Below are 19,678 nucleotides of genomic sequence, written 5' to 3' on the forward strand. Positions count from 1 at the left end.
GTAAAATTACATATAAACAAAGGTTAACTGTTTAAGAATATACCTAAAAATTGGAAAAACTATTTTTATTAAATAAATTATGGTATATCTGTAAAACAGAATTTTCTACAGCCATTAAAAATGAAGAGGTAGGGTTTCCCTGGTGGCACAGTGGTTGAGAGTCAGCCTGCCAATGCAGGGGATGTGGGTTCGTGCCCCGGTCCGGGAAGATCCCACATGCCGCGGAACGGCTGGGCCCATGAGCCATAGCCGCTGAGCCTGTGCGTCCAGAGCCTGTGCTCCGCAATGGGAGAGGCCACAACAGTGAGGGGCCTGTGTACTGCAAAAAAAAAAAAAAAAAAAAAAAGAAGAGGTAGAGAAGCATCTTCTGGGTGTGATAGTATGAAGTAGTTGGCAAATCTTCTTAGCAAAATAAAAGCATAAAACTGAACAACATCATCAAAAACAACCATTTTGGGGCTATGGAACTTGGCCAAAGCCACATAAGAAACTGAGAAACAGTCTTTCTTGAAAAATAAAATTGCACCTAAAACATTTCCACAAAACAACTCTAGGACCAGATGGATTCATTGGGAAGTTCTGTGAAACATTCAAAGAATAAACAATACTACTCCTATACAAATTCATTTTGGATATAGTGAAGGAGAGAACATTTTCCAACATTTCATGGCCAGTACTACCCTGATACCAAAACCAAACAAAGATATCAAATGAAAAGGACACTGTAGACCAATAACTGCCATGAACATAAGTGTAAAAATCCTTAACAAAATATTAACAAACCAATATCGCAACATATAAAACATTCATTATACATCATGACCATGTGGGGTTACCCCAGGAATGCAAGAGTCGTTCAATATCCATAAATCAATTAATGTATAACATATACGAATAGAATAAAGTACAAATACCAAATGATCATCTCAACAGATGCAAAAAATAAATAAATAAAAAATTAAAAACACTAAATAAACCAAGAAAGAAGGCACCTTCTACAACCTGATAAACAGCAGCTATGAAAACTTATAGCCAACATCATACTTCACAATAAAATGAATGATTCCTTCTAATCAAAACAAAGCAAGGCTGTTCTCTTTCACCACTTCTATTCAACCTTGTACTAGCGGCTCTGGCCAAAGCAATAAGGCAGAAAAAGAAAGTTAAAGCATACAGATCGGAAAGGAAGAAGTTAAAGTATATTATTTTGCAGAAGACATAATCCCATATGCAGAAAATCCTTAGAAATTTATCAAAAAGAAAAATCTACCTGAACTAATAAGCAACCTTAGTAAGATCACAGGATACAAGATTAACATATAAAAATCAACTGCATTTCTATATACTAGTAACTAACATATCAAAATTGAAATATCAAAATAATTCTGATCACAGTAGCATCAGAAAAACAAAATACTCAGGAATTAGTTTATCAAAAGAAGTTCAAGACCTGCACCCCCAAAATTACAAAACATTGCTACAAAAGAAACTACAAATTGGAGAAATATGCCATATTCATGAAATGGAAAATTCAACATTGTTGAGATGGCAATCTCAAATTAATCTACAGATTCTACACAACCCCTATTAAAATCCCAGAAGGTTTTTTTTTTAAGAAAATGACAAGCTGTTCCTATATTATACAGAAATGTAAAGGACATAGACAAGCCTAAGCACTTTTGAAAAGAAAGAACAAAGTTGTAGAACTTATGCTACCTGATTTCAACTGACTATAAAATTACCATTACTAAGTCAGTGTGGCATTGGCATAAGGATAAATTTATACATCAATGGAACAGAATAGAAACATAAGAAATACACCGAAACTTGTATGGTCAATTGGTTTTTTATAAGGTGCCAAGACAATTCAATGGGGAAAGACAGACTGTATGACAGTAGTACTAAAACAACTAAATGCCCACATGCAAAAAAAAAAAAGAACATATACTTTTTGACTTTTACCTTACACCATACACAAAAATTGACTCAAAAAATGTATCATATCTCCAAATGTAAGAATTAAAACTATAAAACTTACAGAAGAAAATATTTATGACATGAGCTAGACAAAGATTTATTAAAAAGCAAGACTCAAAAGAAAAATTAATAAATTTGACTTCATCAAAATTTTAAAATTTTTCTCTTTAAAAGAAACAGTAAGAAAATGAAAAGATAAGCTAAACATCGGGAGAAAACATTTGTAATTCATACATCTGATAATAGACATATATGGAATATATAAAGAACGCTTATAACTCAATAAGAGGATTAACAACCCAGTTACAAAATGGGCAAAAGATTTAAATATACACATCACCAAAGAAAACAAATGGCCAAAGCACACAAAAATATGCTCAACATCATTAGTCATTAAGGAAATGCATATTAAAATCACAATGAGCTACTACTACACACCTACAATAACAGCTATAATAAAAAAGAGTGACAATACCAAGTGTTAGAAAATTATGGAGAAAGTGGAATCCTCGTACATTGCTGGTGGAAATGTAAAATACAGCCATTTGGGGAAAGAAGTTTGGCACTTTGTGAAACGTAATTTACCACACAACTCAGCAATTTCACTCCTAGGTATCCACCCAGGAAAAATTAAAATGTATGTCAACATAAAGACTTGTATGTGAATATTCACAGCAGCATTGTTCATAATACCCTAAAACTGTAAACAAATCAAATGTTCATCATGGTTTAACCAAATGTTGAAACCAAGTGTGTTATATCCATACAACAGTATAGTACTCAGAAAGAGTACTACCTGTGCAACCACATGAATGAACCTTAAAAACATTATGTTAAGTGAAAGAAGTCCGACACAAAAGAAGGCATGTTGCATGATTCCATTTATGTGAAATTTCTGGAAAGGAATAACTATAAAAACAGAAAACAGTTATCTATGACTGGGGCCAGGGGCTGACTACAAACAGGCATAAGGGAACTTTTGGCGGGTAACAGAACTATTCTAAAATTGAATTATGGTGATGATTGCACAAATGTGTAAATTTAATAAAATCATTGAATTATACATTTACAATGGATGATTTTATGATATGTAAATTATACCTCAAACTGTTAAATATTTTTTTACAAACTTAAGCTATAAAAGATGAAATGGAAATACATCCATGATACATTAATAAGGTACAAAAAAAACTAAAAAAATATACAACAAACTGCTAATAGTGGTTGCCTCTGAGAACAGAAACGACAGCTAGAGGAGATGGGAGATTTTTCACTTTGTCATGTAATTTATTAAGCTGGAGAGTAACAGATTTATTGATGAATTCTATTTTTAAATTTTCGTTTCTATGGTTTCCTTTTGTGAAAAAGCATGAGTGATCATACTCATTAACATTTCCTGCCAACTTAAAACATGACAATAACCTCTTAAATACCGCAAAGTAAACTCAAATGTGTCCATCACCATTTAAAATGCTCAAGTCTTCTTTTTTCCTGTTTTGGAATGTTGGACTTATCATTTAGGATTCTGTTTCTTACTATTTAATGGGTTCCTTAAATAAGAGCTACACACAATTATTACAGATTTTTCAACAAAGAAAAGCATTAATTTTTTTCAAATAATAACAACAATAAATTATAAAATGTCACCATATATTGAGCACCTATTGAGTGCCAGGTACTTTACAAACATCATCTTATGTAATCCTTACAAAACCCACTGAGGAAACATTTAATATTTCCATTTCATAAAAAAATAAGTGGAAGACTGGGGAGGGAAGGGAACAGCAAGTGGGCTCCAAAGTTGAGAATTTGAACTTAATCCTGTCGTACAGCCAGTTGATGGCAGAGCCAGAATTCAAACTCAGAGCCTGTGTTCTTCCTACTCCACCATACTGCCTGCCTGCCCAAGAGACTCACCCTGCAGAGAGGGCATGTGCTCCACGCAAGAACACCGCTAGTGAGCCATCTGTGACGCCTGGCAATACCTTTGCCCCACATCACCAGGTGAATGCCCTGTACACCTTTACTACACTGATCCATCAAGACGTAGAAGAACGTGAGCCGCAAACCCAAGTGCCTGCCAGCATGGCCTCATGACAATGACCCACAAAGACCTGGTTTCAAATCCTAGCTCTGTTACTCTGGCTATGTGACCCAGGGCATGTTACACAATTCCAGCCATTCTAATCACCCCCTTGCCTTGCTGGATCATGTCTCTGTAGCATTTATAAGCATGGCCTCCTCTACCTGGAATGTCCTTCCAACTTGGCTTGGAAATCTCTGGGTAGTGGCTAAGATCAATGGTACTGGGTGCAGACTCCCTGAATTTGAAACCTGGCTCTGCCACCGACTGGTCATGTGACTTTGGGAAGCCAGAAAACCAGTTTCCTTGGTTAAACAAAGTTATTACTTAGACCTACAACTCCTAATAATGTTATGAGAATTCAGCAAAATAAGGTGTGATTAGCCCAACATCTGGCATTTGGTGCACAATAAGTAGCAGCCATTACCTGAGGAAATTAGCTGCCTCCAATCTTCTTTGAACTCATGGAGCATCAGTCTATCAGTCAACAAGCCAGCCCTAACTTCTACCTGCCTTGCGACCCTACTGGTCTCTGTGCCCAGAGAGTGCACGCCTGACTTGGGCAAGCCCACCCCACACATAGGCCTGCAATTAGTCAAGAGAGGAACTAGGAGGGAACATGTAGAAGATGCAATAAAACTCAATACCACAAGGCAGCTTTGGAGTAGAAACAAGCATGGGCTACAGTGTCAAAAGAGCCACCTTCTGGTTCCAACTCCACCACTTCCAGATCAGGTAATCTTGCACTAATCTCATCACCTTTCTGAGACTCAGGTTGCTGAGAGAGAGAGAACTCCTAGGTAAGGATCAAGAGCGTCAATTAGTTTGAAAAGTACTCTGGAACCGATCAACCTTTGTAGGAAATATGAAGGACGGAAAACTCACTCGATGCCTTACTAACTGTGTTCATGGAATCTTTCTGATGTATGAAGCATAGCATGCTCTGTGTGTCATGTAAGCACATATAAAATGACAGGATAAACAACTGAAAAGATTGGATAAACTCAAATCCTCCTAAGAATTATGGTGGGAGTGACTTTCCAGTAGAAGCAAAGAAAATATTCTCTACAATCTACTTTATGAATCCCCTTGAAGACCTACAGAGTTCTATATTCTAACCATGGCCTTTCAGCCTCAAAAGTGCAGTGTCTCCATCTCTAAAACGGAAACCTATCACAGGAACTGGAGGAATAATTGTGACATGCATTTAAACCTGATTTGGTTAGGCAGCCACTGTCATTTCCCCAGCCTTATATGGAAATGCCTTATGACCATGCTCATCATGCTTAACATGAGGACCCCCTCCACTCCCCGACCCCACCCCCATCTAAACCATCTCAGAGAGATGGCTGTCAGGGTCACACTACCCAGAAGGCCCCTGGGACTTGACCTGCTGACCTGAGGATTCTTTTTTATACGCTCATTAATGGAAGAAGAAAGCAGGCTAGTAAACTCACCCCAACAGCTTGGCATCAAGGGAATTTCCTCGGCTAGAGAGAAAGCACATTGCTCTGCTAAAGAATTTCCAGAGAAGGAGACTTCTGCAACTTCATTCGGTAACCTGGTCCATGTCTCGCAACTGTCAACTCGTAGCTATGGGGCAGCAAACAAATGTTTGGGGAAGGGATTGTGCATCGCTTTGTTCTGACTGTGGGAACCAGTTCAATTCTGCATGTGTTTTAAATCAGCAGGCTGTGCCATATTGGGTGGGGAGACAGCGTTCCTCAGAAATCTTCCAAACTGAGAACTGGAGGGTCAGAGGCATACCTGGTTTTATCTTTGGCTGTATTTGGAGCAAGGGTCAAAGCCTGGGGCCTCACGGAGTCCAGCTTGCAACAGAGTTCTATGTGGCTGGTACTGTATTCTTTTAAATCTTGATTTGAATGCCTTTGTCAGCTTTGGGGGTGTGCATGAGGTTATGAAATCCCCACTTCCCTCAGGCCCATCACTCCCTGTTGCCTACACAATTCAATTACTCATTCAGTCAGTCAGCAAATACAATCAAGCCCCTTCTAAGGTCATGCTGTGCACTCTTCTGGGTATTTGGGAAACAATGGAAAGCAAAATATTTTTTTTAATTCCTTACTGTTTTGAAGGTTATGTTGTAAGGATATACAACAGACAATAAACCGAAAAAATTATATAGTGTATGTACAGTATACTAGAAAGTGATGTCAGGGGAATGAGGAATGCCGGAGAAGGGGAAGGTAGTTGCTGAGAAAGTGAGATTTGAGGAAACACCTGAAGGACCTGAGGAGCTGACCCTGTAGAAAACTGCAGAAAAAGTGTTTCAGGCAGGAGAACAGCCAGTGCAAAGGCCCTGTGGTGGGAATAACAACAAGGCTAATACAGCTTGTGTGGGGTATATGTTACCTGCAAGGCCCCTGGAGGCCTTCAGTTTTACAAAATCTACTCTAGTGACCAGTAAAATGAACAAATCCAGTCCTGATCCATTACCTACACAGCATCCTAGCTCAGGCGTGGTAGTGTCCCTTGAACATAAGGTAGAGAGATAGAGGCCAAACACTGCCATTTATGTCAGTGACACCAACATTCCTCCAAGAATAGAAACTCTGAAACTGCCTCTACCTCCTTCCTTTCCATCGTCACCAGGTCCTGTTAGATCTTCCTTCCAAAGTCTCTCAGTCTTGTGCCGCCTCTTTATTCCTCGGCCAACATCCTAACCCAGCCCTTCATTTATGAAAGAGATAGTATTAAGCACCTACATATGCCACCACAGAGGACACATGCTCAACAAGACAGACATAGCCCCCAGGCCTCCCAGACCTTATGGTTCAAACAAATCTCAGCTTCTAGAACGTTATTAGAAGAAGGAAATTGCCTCCTGACTGGAATCCTTGAATTTAGTTTCTGTTCCTCCAAGCCATCCTGAATCTGTTGCTGGTCAGTCTGAAACTCAGGATGATTCTAGAAGAGCTCCCAACTGGCCTCAGAACCAGCCACCCCAGGTATGCCCCCCTCACCAATTCCAGCTTCCCTTCCTCCTCCTACTGGAAACCACCTGCTCCAGCTGGGGATGACTCTAACTTTTCCACCTAAGCACTTCCGTCAGTAATACTCCTCCTGAACAACCACTCTTAGTGTTCTTAAGTCTCACTTCTAACCCTACATCCTTCCTCAAGCTTTCTTCATTGATTGGGAATAGGGAGGTCATTCATTCTTTTTACATTTCCTGGGTCTACTATACGTTAGGACCTGGGTGAGCAAACTATAGTTCCTACCCTCCTGCAGTACAAAATCTAGTAGAAAAGACAGCTATTAATCCACAAATGGGAATTATTTTATTTTACTTCATTTATTTTGTTATGTTATTACTTGATTATAGAATGATTTTACTATTTGATATTAATCAAAAAGTGAATGATTCACAAACCATGTGAAGTTCTATGAAGAAAAAGTACAAGAGATGTGAAAACACTGAGTAAAATAGGACTTAGTTGGGAGGTAACATTGGGCGAGAAAAGGCTTCCTCCTTGAACAACTGCCTTTTGAACTAAGATCCAGTGCAGCACTATGCAAGGGACCTTCTGCAGTGCTGGACATGTTCTGTATCCGTGCTGTCCAGCACAGCAGCCACCAGACACACGTGGCTGCCGAGCACTTGAAGCGTGGCTACTGCAATGGAGGAACCAAATTTTAAACTCTTTAATTTGAACTAAATTTAAATGGTGACATGTGGCTAGTGACCGCTGTATCGGACAGTATGGATCTAAGGATGACTAGGAGTGAAATATGTCAGCGGAAGGCAGGAAGAGTGTGCAGGAAGAAGAAAGAATGTGTGCAAAAGTCCGGCCAGAGGACAGGGGGAGCAGTGCATGTGTGGGATTATGACAGAAGGAGAATATGGGTGGAAGGCAGAGCTGAGAGAAGCATCATGAGAGGAGCCAGGACAGCAGGCGGAAACCAAACCACACAGCGCCTACGGGCCATGTTAAGGATTCTGAGTTCTTTCCACGCAGTAGTATGGGGCTACAGAAGAGCTGTAAGCAAAAGAGTGACTTGATCAAGTTAGCATTAACATATATCTATCATTCCAGCTAAAGAAGGAGCACAATTGGAGAGGGGCAGTGCACAGACATAGATGAGGAGGTCAGTTACATTCCAGTGCTAATCCAGACAAAAGATGAAGGTATGTGGTGTTGCAGATGGAGGGAATGCAGAGATCTGGCCTGAGTTCAGGCTTATCACCCACTTCCTGGGTGACTTAGGGAAAGTCACTTAACTCTCTGGATCTCAGTATTTCTTTTCAATTGAACATGGGAATAACAACCCCTCCCCTACCTCCCTTGTATGACAATCAAATGGATAGGAATGTGCTTTGTAAACCATAAAGGTTCTATAAATACAGGAGTTGACATGATTGCTCATCCCACATGGGTGACTCCCTCTCCTGCTCCTTCTCTCTCCAACCACTACTCAATAGAGCGGGTACAATTTAGAACAAAATGGTATTTCGTTGGCTTCATGGGCATTATTTTTTTCCATGCAACTGAACTATTTCATCCTTAGGGGCAGAGAACTTCTTGTGGCCCTCGCTCCCGTATATAATCTAGCGCTTAGCAAAGAGCATAGCACATAGTAGGTGCTCAATAAATATTTGCAGACTAATGACACTTGACAAATACCTGCTGGCTGAATGGTACCTCCAGCTTATCTTCTTCCTAATGGAAGCTGTTACTAGACACTACCTTGCAATGTTCTTGCCTTGTTGAGGTGATTAAGATTTGCCGCTCCAAAAAGGGATATAAGCCCTTAAAATCAAGGACAACATAAGCTCTAGGACTTGTGCATTTCCATAGAAATTTTTAGACGTGTGGCTATCAACCCAATAAAGACTTGACGGTTTCAGGGGCAGTGGTGAGTAGAACAGAGAAGAGGATTTGGAGCCATCTCAGTAGGGGTCTAGGTCTGTCTCTAATACTCATTAGTTTCAGAGCCTCAACATCCTCACGTGTCAAATAGGAAGTATGGCAAACTATGTCATAGAGTTATTGCAACATTTGAACAAGATGAGGGATGTCAGAATGTTTTTTGTTTGCTTGTTTTTAGCTCTAAGTAACATTAATTCAGCAACCATTTACTGAGCATCAAATTTGTGCCAAGCAATGTGTTAGATGCTGTGGACACAGAGATGACACTCTCCAAGAGTTCAGCTCATGGTTAAAAGAAGTCACCAATTAAAACACAATCTGGTAAGGACCAGATAATGATACAGGTGAAGACGTGGGCTCTGGGGCAGCAGAGAGGGAATTCTCACCCTCTTTCTTCTGAGGTTGTCAAGGGCAGGCAGGGACTGTCAGAGGTCATCCAGGAAGGCTCCCAGGGGGAAGTAATGCTTAAGCTTACCTTAAAAAGTACCCAGGAACTGGGCAGGTTAAAAAAAAAGATGAGAGAAGAGCATGCCAGATAATGAAAACAACAGATATTTCACTCATTCATGTACTCAACAGACATGAATGGGGACATTACAAGTGAGGAACTCTAAGGAAATACAGATAAACAAGATATGACCCCTGCTCGGGGGACACAAATTTTCCACATAAGCAGACAGCTGGGTAAAGGCACTTGTATTTCAGAATGCTTAATATAACAATCAGGATAAGCTCAAAGTTCTCCATTCAGTGCTAATTTAAAAAAAAAATTCAGGTAGCTTAATACGATTTCCAAGATGGGGGCATGTGGAATAAGATGAGGCTGAAGAGAGGGACAAAAAAAGAGCAAGAGGGAGACAGCAGCAGCCTAACCCCTGACTTTGGGTGGTTACTTTACCTCTTAACAGCTCATTTCTTCCAGCTCTAAAACAGAGTTCATAATAAATTGGTGAAGCCACTATGGAGAACAGTATGGAGGTTCTTAAAAAAAGCTAAAGATAGAACTACCATATGATCCAGCAATCCCACTCTTGGGCATATTTAGAGAAAAACATGGTTCGAAAGGATACATGCAACCCAATGTTCGCTGCAGCATTATTTACAATAGCCAAGACATGGAAGCAACCTACATGACCATCAACAGAGGAATGGATAAAGAAGATGTGGTACGTATATACAGTGGAATATTACTCAGCCATAAAAGAGAATGAAATAATGCCCTTTGCAGCAACATGGAGATTATCATACTAAGTGAACTAAGCCAGACAGAGGACAAATATCATATACTACTACTTGTATGTGGAATCTAAAAAAAAAAAAAAAGATACAAATGAACTTAGATACAAAATAGAACTAGACCTACAAACACAGAAAACAAACTTATGGATACCAAAAGGAAAAGGGTAGGGGGATAAATTAGGAGTTTGGGATTAACATATATACACTACCATATATAAAACAGATAACCAACAAGGACCTATTGTGTAGCACAGGGAACTCTACTCAATATTTTTAAATAACCAATAAGACAAAAGAATCTGGAAAAAGTAGTACACCTGAAAACAACACAACACTGTAAATCAACTAGATTTCAGTTTTTTGTTTTTTTTTTTTAAAGAGGCTGTTGTGTGGATAAAATGAAGTGATTAGTATAAAGTGTTCAGTATGGTACCTGGAACATAATCAGTGCCCAAGAAATGTTAGCTGCCATCATCATCATCATATTGTTACTGCTGTTCTTACTGTTTTTATTAACTTGACTAAGGGGAAAGCGTCTCAGGCAATGTGAGCAACTTAGGGAAAAGGAAGCAGTAAGTACAACTGCTCTCAAACTCTTGACTTCCTTAATTCCTTGAGAAAGACAAGAGAGGTCGGGATGTATTTTATGTCACCCCTTGCCCCAGACCACTGCTTCTCAAAATCTTACATGGAAGGAATGAACCCTAACGACAAAAGGAGTGAATATTCCCATGAGGTACCTCCCTTACTGACATTGACTTTTCAGTATTTCATCTTAGAAATTCACTCTCCTCCATTATCTACTCTTTTCTGTTATTGTCATCATCCTCACCATAGGAATCATAGTGCTTACTCATTTCCAGGCACTGTTATGACATTTTATATGCATTAACTCATTTAATCCTCACAAGGACCCAATGCAGACAGGTACAGTCGTCATTCCATTTTACAGATGATGAAACTCAAGCAAGACACCATAAGTAACTTGTCCAAGATGACAAGCTAATAAATGTTGAAACTGGGATGTCAATCCAGGCAGTCTGGCTCCAGAATCTGTGCTCTCTGGTGTGTTACCTCTCTAATATAAACATGCTCCCCTCCTTCAAACTCACACAGCAATATAGCTGTGAGTAGATGTGTCATGTTTATCATATGGCTTCTGACATGCGGACACATGGCCATACCCCATGCGAGGGGAACAGCCTAAGACCCAATAGCTTTATCCAGGTTTGCTACAGAGAGACATCCTCGCTAAGGACAAACGCCCAGAGCACTCACGTGGCTAATGGGGCTCAAGCATATGACGAGGTGGCTGCCACCGGGAGATGATTAAAAATCCAACATTAAACCAAGCTGTACTTAGAGCAGACCTGTTTTAAAGTAGCTTTTCATCAGGGGATTATATTTTCTTCTTGACAATTTCCTTAATGGCAAGAAATGCTATATGTTGGAAGAACAAAGGAGACCCAAGGGCAAAGAGTAGAAGATTCTCACCAAGGTGGGGGCTGGGATGGGGTGGGGGAGGGAGGAGGAAAATTAAACAGGCAGAAGAGAAGATGTGCCCCCCTTTTATTCCTATATAATGCTCCAGTGCCTCCCACCCCCACCTTCTCTCCCTGCCTTCTTCTCCGGGGGCAGTAACAACAGCCCAGAGCTCATTAAAGTTTAAACAGACTGATCAATACCGACAGAATGGTGAATTGTCCATCTGCAAATTACCAAGCCCTTCATGCATATTTAAGGAACTAAACTAGGAACAGGGAGAAGAGAAAACCCAGGATTTTATTTTTCCCTCTGGAAAAAACTACAAAAGCATCTCTGTCATTCCTGATCACCAGGATATAAAACCAGTCAAGTGACACTAAAAGGAACAATTCTCAACCAGCATCACTCCTTTTCCCAAGCCAGCAAGCTGACCGCAAACCAAGGCCACTCAAGATAAACGTCTACCTGGCACAACTCAGAGATGCACTAGTCTTGCCTGACTCCCTTCCTTTCTCAGAACCCACCGCGTTCTCAGGCCACTGTGCCTTTGCACATGCAGTTCCCTCTAAACAAAATGAGGTTCCCCTCATCTGTCCACTTGGAAGGCAGGACAGTCCAGTGACTAAGGGTGCAGCACTGGAGTCAGACTGCCTTTCCTACTTACTAATTGCATGAACTTGAGTAAGTTATCTAATCTTTCTATGCCTTTGTTTCCTCCTCAGTAAAATGAGGGTAGCTTTATAGGGTCGTTGTGAGGATTCGACTGCATCATGCATGTTAACATGTTTTACACAGCACTGAGCACACCTGAGGGCACAGTAGAGGTCATCGATGGTTATCAGTGATGTCTTCACATTCGGTCACATCTGACTGATTCCTCTGTCTACATGTTCTGCATCCTCCATCCTGTCTACCTGGAGCCCCTCAGTGTGGCCCCTTCCTCAGCTCTAGCCACAGTCACTTTGCCCCCAGCACTTATCACGTTACATCTGAGCTGTCTGTTGGTCTCTGCCATAGACCATGAGCTCCCTAAAGGCAAAGCCTGTGTCTAAAGTTACCCCAACATTGTCCCTGGCACCAGATGGACACACTACACACACTCAGCAGGTGGGAGCAGGGGAACACATGTGAGAACGCAAGAGTTGAGGCCATACCTTTGTGACAATGCAGCAGGCAACCCAGATGTCCTCGGAGGACTGCTCGTGGTGGTTGAACTGAGGCTCCCACTGGTTGATTGGCTGGTCTGCGAAAGCCAAGAGGATACCCCTCTGGTCCACCAGAGCTGCACGGACACTGCCTGTCCCCACGTCCACACCCACGTAGTAGCTCCCGAGTTCCTGATCTCCGCCAGGCATTGCCATCCCTCCACCTGCGGGGATCAAGGGCAAAACCACGTGAAGACCAAGTGGGTCTGCAAAGCCAAGCACGGGATAACTTGAAAGTGGAAACGAAGGGATGCAGCTGATGAACTGGTAGCCATTGATTATTTATTCATCCAACAAAACGTTCATTGCTGCCAGTGTGCTAACAGGCACTGAGCTAGGTAGTGGGTGAACAGACAGGCATGGCCTCAGATATGGAGTTTCTGTTCTTGGAAGGGAGTCAGATGGTGAGCATTTATGAACCGCATTATTTATTCAAGCAAAGTCGTGACACTGGGTGAAAAGTGCTATGAGGATAAATAAAGGGTTATAGAGCTGAGAATCTGGAGGCAATAGATATGCATTTTCTTCTCACTGAATTTGAATCGAAACAAGGACAATGCCCATGGCGCTGAAAAGGAACCTCATGTGCCCAGTCGGCCATTCATTCAAAAAATTATCTACTGAGCACCTATTATGTGCCAACAAGCACTGTAAAAAGTACATACAGCTCCTCTACTCACTACGACTCTACAAGGTGAGACTATTTTTTTCTTCCGGTTTTATTGAGATATAACTGACATAGAGCACTGTATAAGTTTAAGGTGTACAGCACAATAATTTGGCTTTCATACATTAAGAAGTGATTATCACGATAAGCTTAGTGAATATCTATCACCTCATAGAGATATAAAAGTAAAGAAACAGAAAATTTGTGTGATGAGGTATCTTAGAGTTTACTCTCTTAACTTTCATATATAAATACAGCAGTGTTCATTCTATTTATCACGTTGCACATTATATTCCTAGTATTTAGTTATCTTATAACCAGAAGTTTGTACCTTTTGACTGCCTTCATCCAATTCCCCTCTCCCCCTGAAGGTGAGTATAATTAATAATCTATTTTACAGGTGACTAAGATGAGATGCCAAGAGATATGTAACTTTTCTCTTAATGCTAGGTCCACACACTTAAGAACAGTAAATGCACATTGATGCATTTTATACTGATGGGCAAATAGGTCTCTGAGGAGTTAAGAGATTTAGCCAGCACCACTCAAGAGCAGCCTGGACCCAAAGTCCCACATCTGTCTGTCCCTTCCTTTCCTTCTCAGCAGCTTGCAATACAGGTTTGGAGAAGAGGCAAATATACTGCAGCCGTGTCAGGAAGTGACTGGGAATTGGGAAGGAGCCTGGAGGGAGACAGGATCAGGAACTTGTTAGACAATCTGTTTTCTTTACAGATCCCTTGTGAGTTACAAGGAAATCTAACCAGAGAACAGTCAGGAATTCCTTGGCCTTCACTGCCGCTCTGAGTCCCTCTGGTCAGATTAGCCCCCATGACACAGACATCTCACAGAGGCTTTCATTTTCCAGATTGGCCTTTTAAAGAATAAGAACAAGCCCCCAAGATACCCATGCTGGTGAACATGCTACAACTCTCCAGGTGAGCTCGGGGCGGCCTCAGCGCCCAGAGTCTCATTTCAAGCGCAGCAGCCTTCTGCACCCTTCCACTTCAAAAAGGTAATGTTTCCTTGGCAAGGTCACGCCTGGGAATTCTAAAATGAAGTCAGCCAGCAGATGTTCCATTACAGCTTCCTGGATATTTATCCCAGTCAAAAACAGCTTCATTACAAGTGATAGCTTCTGACTTGATCACGAAGATTTCCCAAAGGTGTGTGGCCCCCTTTGGTTCACGGGCAGGTGTAGAGGCCAACGGGGAATCTGTAGTTAAGAGCACGTGCTACCTCCGTCTGAGCTTCAGAGAACAACTCTCAGGCTCCAGCCTAAGTGCCTTCTCATCTCCTCGCCCATATGACCAGTGGCACCAGTTTTCAAAGCATGCATTCCTTCAAGCATCCAAAAGGGATCTCTTTCCTTCAAGCCATGACTCGGAAAAACTGAAACAAAACAGATCAAAGCAGAGCTGCTCTGTCTGAAGCAAAGATCACCCTTGCCTGGCCCTCTACCCTCCCCCCGGCAATCGCTCTGCTGGGTCCTTCCTCAGGACTGAGGATGGCTGAAAACCACTGGCTGAGGCCCTCCTGGAGCTGCCCTCTGCCTGCTGTCCAGCCACATCCACCTCAGTCCTGCCCATTCTCACACCAAGCTCCAGACATCCTGAACCCCTCGCAGGACTGTAGGTGTACCGCACTGCTACAGGACTGTCTCCCCTCGTGCTTCTCTTCCCTTGCTACCTCATTCCTCTCTTGTGTACCTGCTGACTTCCATTTCAAGATGCAGCTAAACCACCACATCTTCAAGAAAGACTGCCTTGCCTCTCTCCATGCCCTGCTGCCACCAGAGTACTGTGCCCCTACTTTCTTTGCAAACTTTTTGAAGACCACTCTGACTGTGAATTTTTTGTTTCTGTGTCTGTCTCCCTTACTGGACTGAACCTGAAGAAAGGAACTGATTGATTTCTGGATCCCCAGCTCCTACAGTTTCTATATCCCCAAGCCAGTACAGTGTCTGGTACATAACTGGTTTTCAATAAATGTTTACGGAATGAACACCTAAATCAGTGAATCCACAGAAAACAAGGATGAACAGGTTTGTGCTTTAATGCTTTAATAGTTTGGATTCCTAGGTTTGTACTTATCTGCACTAGTGTTTTTCCTTGATTCTAATCTCTGTATGCTTCATCCATCCAATTAACAAATATTTATTGGATGCTTACAACTACATTTTATTAATTCGAAGACACTCATTATTTTTTCACATTTAGCTTCTTCAAAATTAGTGACTCAGCAATCAATGGCATCTTACAACTAACCAGTAGCATGTTCTTTCCTTCTTAGTGGTATATGAAATAATGATGCATCTTGCAATCAATGACTGATATTCAAAGAAATGCAGATTGCGCCAGGCACCAGGCACCCTGCTAAGAGCTGAGGATACAGTGAAGGACAAAATAGGACAGTGCCATGGCTCAGATCTTCCTTGGTTTCTTTATCTGCAAAGAGGAGGAAGACTGACCGGGCTAGCTGTTCCACCTCCCCGAACGGACCACATACACATCCTCTTGCTGTACTCGGGATTCCTTCTCTTAGCTTCCCACTGTCACCACTTGGAAGGGCCCAGGGATGCTGCTCCCCAACACTGATCCTGACAAGCCAACAACTCTCTGTCCTTGGCTCGAACTTCCCAAGATTATTCTAAACACTGGAGGGAGAAACAAGGGGAAAAACACAGGAAATGAAGAATCTATACAAACATTCTGGATTACACAGACCTGGCCAGCCATCATCCAGGCTTCTCTGTACTCCTGACAGTGCCAGTGACAAAAAAAAAGTCCCCCAGGGGGCTGGCCCAGCTCCTCAGGCCTGGCTCCCTCACTTTTGACTGTCTTCCTCTACAAGGAATTCCTCATCTTACCACCCACTACCCAGACATCCTGATTTACTTCCAATAAAATCCAAAGAGGCAGATTTCCACTCTGCAGCTGACTCAGGGCTTCCCCCGGCTCTGGGTTTTGGACTCATCTCTTGGCTAAACAGGAAAGAGCCCATCCTTTGGGAGAACCCCCACCACCGCCGCCACCACACACACACACACACACACACACACACACACACACACACACACACAAACACACACTTGTATGGAGAGTGGAGCTTTGCCATTAGACATTAACTCCAGTGCTGCCTGGACTACAGCTGTATCCCCAGTGCCAGCCCAGTGTGCTGCCTATGTGTGCTGCCTGGCACATAGCACGAACTCACCAAGTCTCTGAGACTCAGTGGACACCTTTAAAACCTATCTTTAGGGAAATAATAAATGGTACAAATTTACTGTGTATCCGATGCTAAGCAGCTTGCTTACATTCATAATCCACTTTTTATCCTGACATCAATCCCTGAAGATAATTACTGTTATCATCCCCATTTTACTGATGAGGAAAACAAGTCCTAGCCTAGTTAATAACTTGCTCCAGTATGTCGTGTAACGCGCAAGTGATGGAGTTAAGGGCAATCTCATTCCCTCTGGCTCCCAAATCCCTAACCATTCTCAGGATGATATACTGCCTGATACCCTCCATTTAGTAAATGCCCATTTGCCAAGGACTCTGCCAGGTATTCCTGCCTGCTCTGTCTACAACTGGCTAACTCAGAACTCAGGCTGCCCACCTTCAGAGACTGACCCTTCCTCAGCACCAGGTGGCCTCTCTCTGGCAAACTACCCATTTCTAGACCATTTAACTGAGACATCAGTTGGGAAGAGAGTCAAACCCACGTGAACAAGGGCATCATACCCTCCCTGCACTGTTTGCACAGACCTCCCAGTTCATGTTTTTGTAAGAAATAGATCCTAATTAAATATTTCAAGTTCACCATGTTTCCCATTACTATAGTTTTAAGTGATCTCTTTATGATTGTTTCCACACCTGGACCCTGAAAGAAGGGAAACAAAGAAGTTCAAGCCCTTAGGCAGCTTCCCTGAAACTCAACCCTGTGAGTTATAACTCTGCCAGAGGAGTTTCTGCAGCTCAGATTCCTTGTCTCCCGTTCTGTGCCCTTTGTTCCTGGGTCATAGGTACTCTCTGCTGTGTCCTAAACTCCAGCCTGTATTCCAGTTCCTCTTGGCCTCAAGAAATAAAGTAACTGCAAAATGGAAAACATTATTCCCTTTTCCAATTTGTTTTTTTTAAAAAGGATTAGGATCCTCCCACATGCCTGGCACTTTTATACATTTGTTCATATCTTCTGACTGAAACCCAGGCAAGCTGGTAATCCTATCACCATTTTATACCTTGGTGGGATGGGGAAATGTGCCCTGAGTATTACAAACAGTAAACAACAGCAGCACTGCATTTGAACCCTGGCCTCTTAAGGCAGGTTTAGGGCTCTTTCCACACACCAACCTAAAAGTGAAAACCAAATCCTTCAAAAACTTCTTCAATATCAATATCAACAAAGGCACCAACAACTAGCATTTATTAAGCTCTGCTCTGCAGATCGTCCACCTGATTTTATGATTTCACTTCACCTTTGTAACAACGCCGTGTGGTTGACACTATGCGCCCATTTTCCAGTTTAGGAGACTGAGGTTCTCAGCAGTAAAGCTATTTAACATCATAGAGCACAAAACCAGAGGAGCTGGGACTCCAGGCCAGGATGGTATGGCTCCAGAGCCCAGTGGATGAATTCTGAGAGTCAGAACATTAGTTCCAATTCATTCATTTCAGTCAGTCAAAGATAAATTCTCTAAAAAGAAAAACAACTAATAGGGAATATAGGGAGGTTGGTCAGACAGAGAAATAAGGACATAGATTGTGAAGGCCAAGAGAAAGAACAGCTACAGGGAGAAATTCAAGCTGGCTGCACACACATCCCGAGCCTTACCTAACTTTTCAGTCTACAGGAGGCTCTGAAGAGCAGAAACAGCCTCCCAGCCAAGTCCCCAGTGCAGACTGGACTGGCTTTTAGCCCCTGTTCACGATCAAAAGACTGCTCTTATGATATTTATGTGGTTCATTAAATAATAGCCTTTACAAATATTATTAGAATGTACCACAGAAAACCACAGGCTTCATGGCTGATTCGTTAACAAACATGCAAGCTGCTCAAAGGCAGCGTTAGAAAAGGAAAGAGGGTCACAGACGGCGGGAGGCTGCTGTCTGCCCAACTATCCCAGAGATTCTAAGGGGTCATGCTCAAATACCAGTGCTGAAAACCAACCTTTGGGGATTGTTGTCTTGTATTTTCCTCCTTCTCTTCCCCTAAGTGACCAAAGACCAGTAACAATGTTTCCTAAGATTACAAGGCTCCAAAGTGGATGAGCTTACCTGCAGTCCTATTTCTTAAAGGGCTACTCCTCCAGGACTGACTTGGAAACAGTGTCTGCAAATACAGCGTCCCAGGGAGCTGGGAGGGAGCTCAATATCCTCTCTTGACTTTGATCTTTGGTCTTGGCTGGGAGCTCAAGTACACAAGACCCACAGAATTTTTTTTTTTAGTTAGTTATATTGCAATCGGGGGTTGGGAGGTTTGGGAAGAAAAAGATAAGCAATGAGTATGCTGGTCAACTTTAGTCTCCTTGACAGAGGGAACTAAATATCACTTTAAACAACACACACATGCTCTAATATGGAGAGAAAGTTCGGGATGGGAAGGAAAGCGCTAATCTGGCAATAATATCTGGTTCTCCACTGGCTTTACCAAAAATACACATGGGAGAAAAAGTACAGCTTCTTGACAGGTACTTCTCTGAAAGTGAAAGGCTGTCTCCTGCAGCTCCAATCTCATTGTATTCTTTGAACAATTAACTAGGATTGTATAACTGAAGTGCCCAGCACAGTGCCTGATATATAATACATGCTCAGTAAACAGCAGCAACTATTAGGACTATTAACATGTGCCAACCTTCCCTTTCACCATCAAACCACCTCTGGACATCTGCAATCACCTAATATGCATGATCTATATATACCCCGCTATTCTCACCATGTCTAACAGCTCAAATTCCAGTAAACAAATGTTAAGTGCTTTTTCTGTGCCAGGACACTAGGAATAGGAAGCTGAAAAAGATATCATTTCTGATTTTAAAGAGCTGACAATTTAATGTAAGAAGCTGGTTTTTGAAAGTCAAATGGTGATGCCTCAAGTTATGCCTTTTTGATGTACTTCAAGCTCAACTTAA

The 19,678-nt window shown here is 41.9% G+C and overlaps 1 protein-coding gene across 11 annotated transcripts in view; it reads right to left on the minus strand.

The window, feature by feature from the left end:
• The window catches only part of FGGY (FGGY carbohydrate kinase domain containing), a 468,943-nt gene that overhangs the window by 435,453 nt on the left and 13,812 nt on the right, over positions 1–19,678 (minus strand). For all 11 annotated transcript variants that reach the window (XM_067006883.1, XM_067006892.1, XM_067006886.1 and 8 more), the window contains exon 2: positions 12,831–13,045. In XM_067006883.1, the coding sequence (XP_066862984.1) occupies positions 12,831–13,037 (207 nt within the window). In that variant the 5' untranslated portion in view covers positions 13,038–13,045. The remainder of the gene's footprint in view (positions 1–12,830; positions 13,046–19,678) is intronic.

Source organism: Kogia breviceps, chromosome 1 (genome assembly GCF_026419965.1).
Source record: "Kogia breviceps isolate mKogBre1 chromosome 1, mKogBre1 haplotype 1, whole genome shotgun sequence".
Taxonomy (NCBI): domain Eukaryota; kingdom Metazoa; phylum Chordata; class Mammalia; order Artiodactyla; family Physeteridae; genus Kogia; species Kogia breviceps.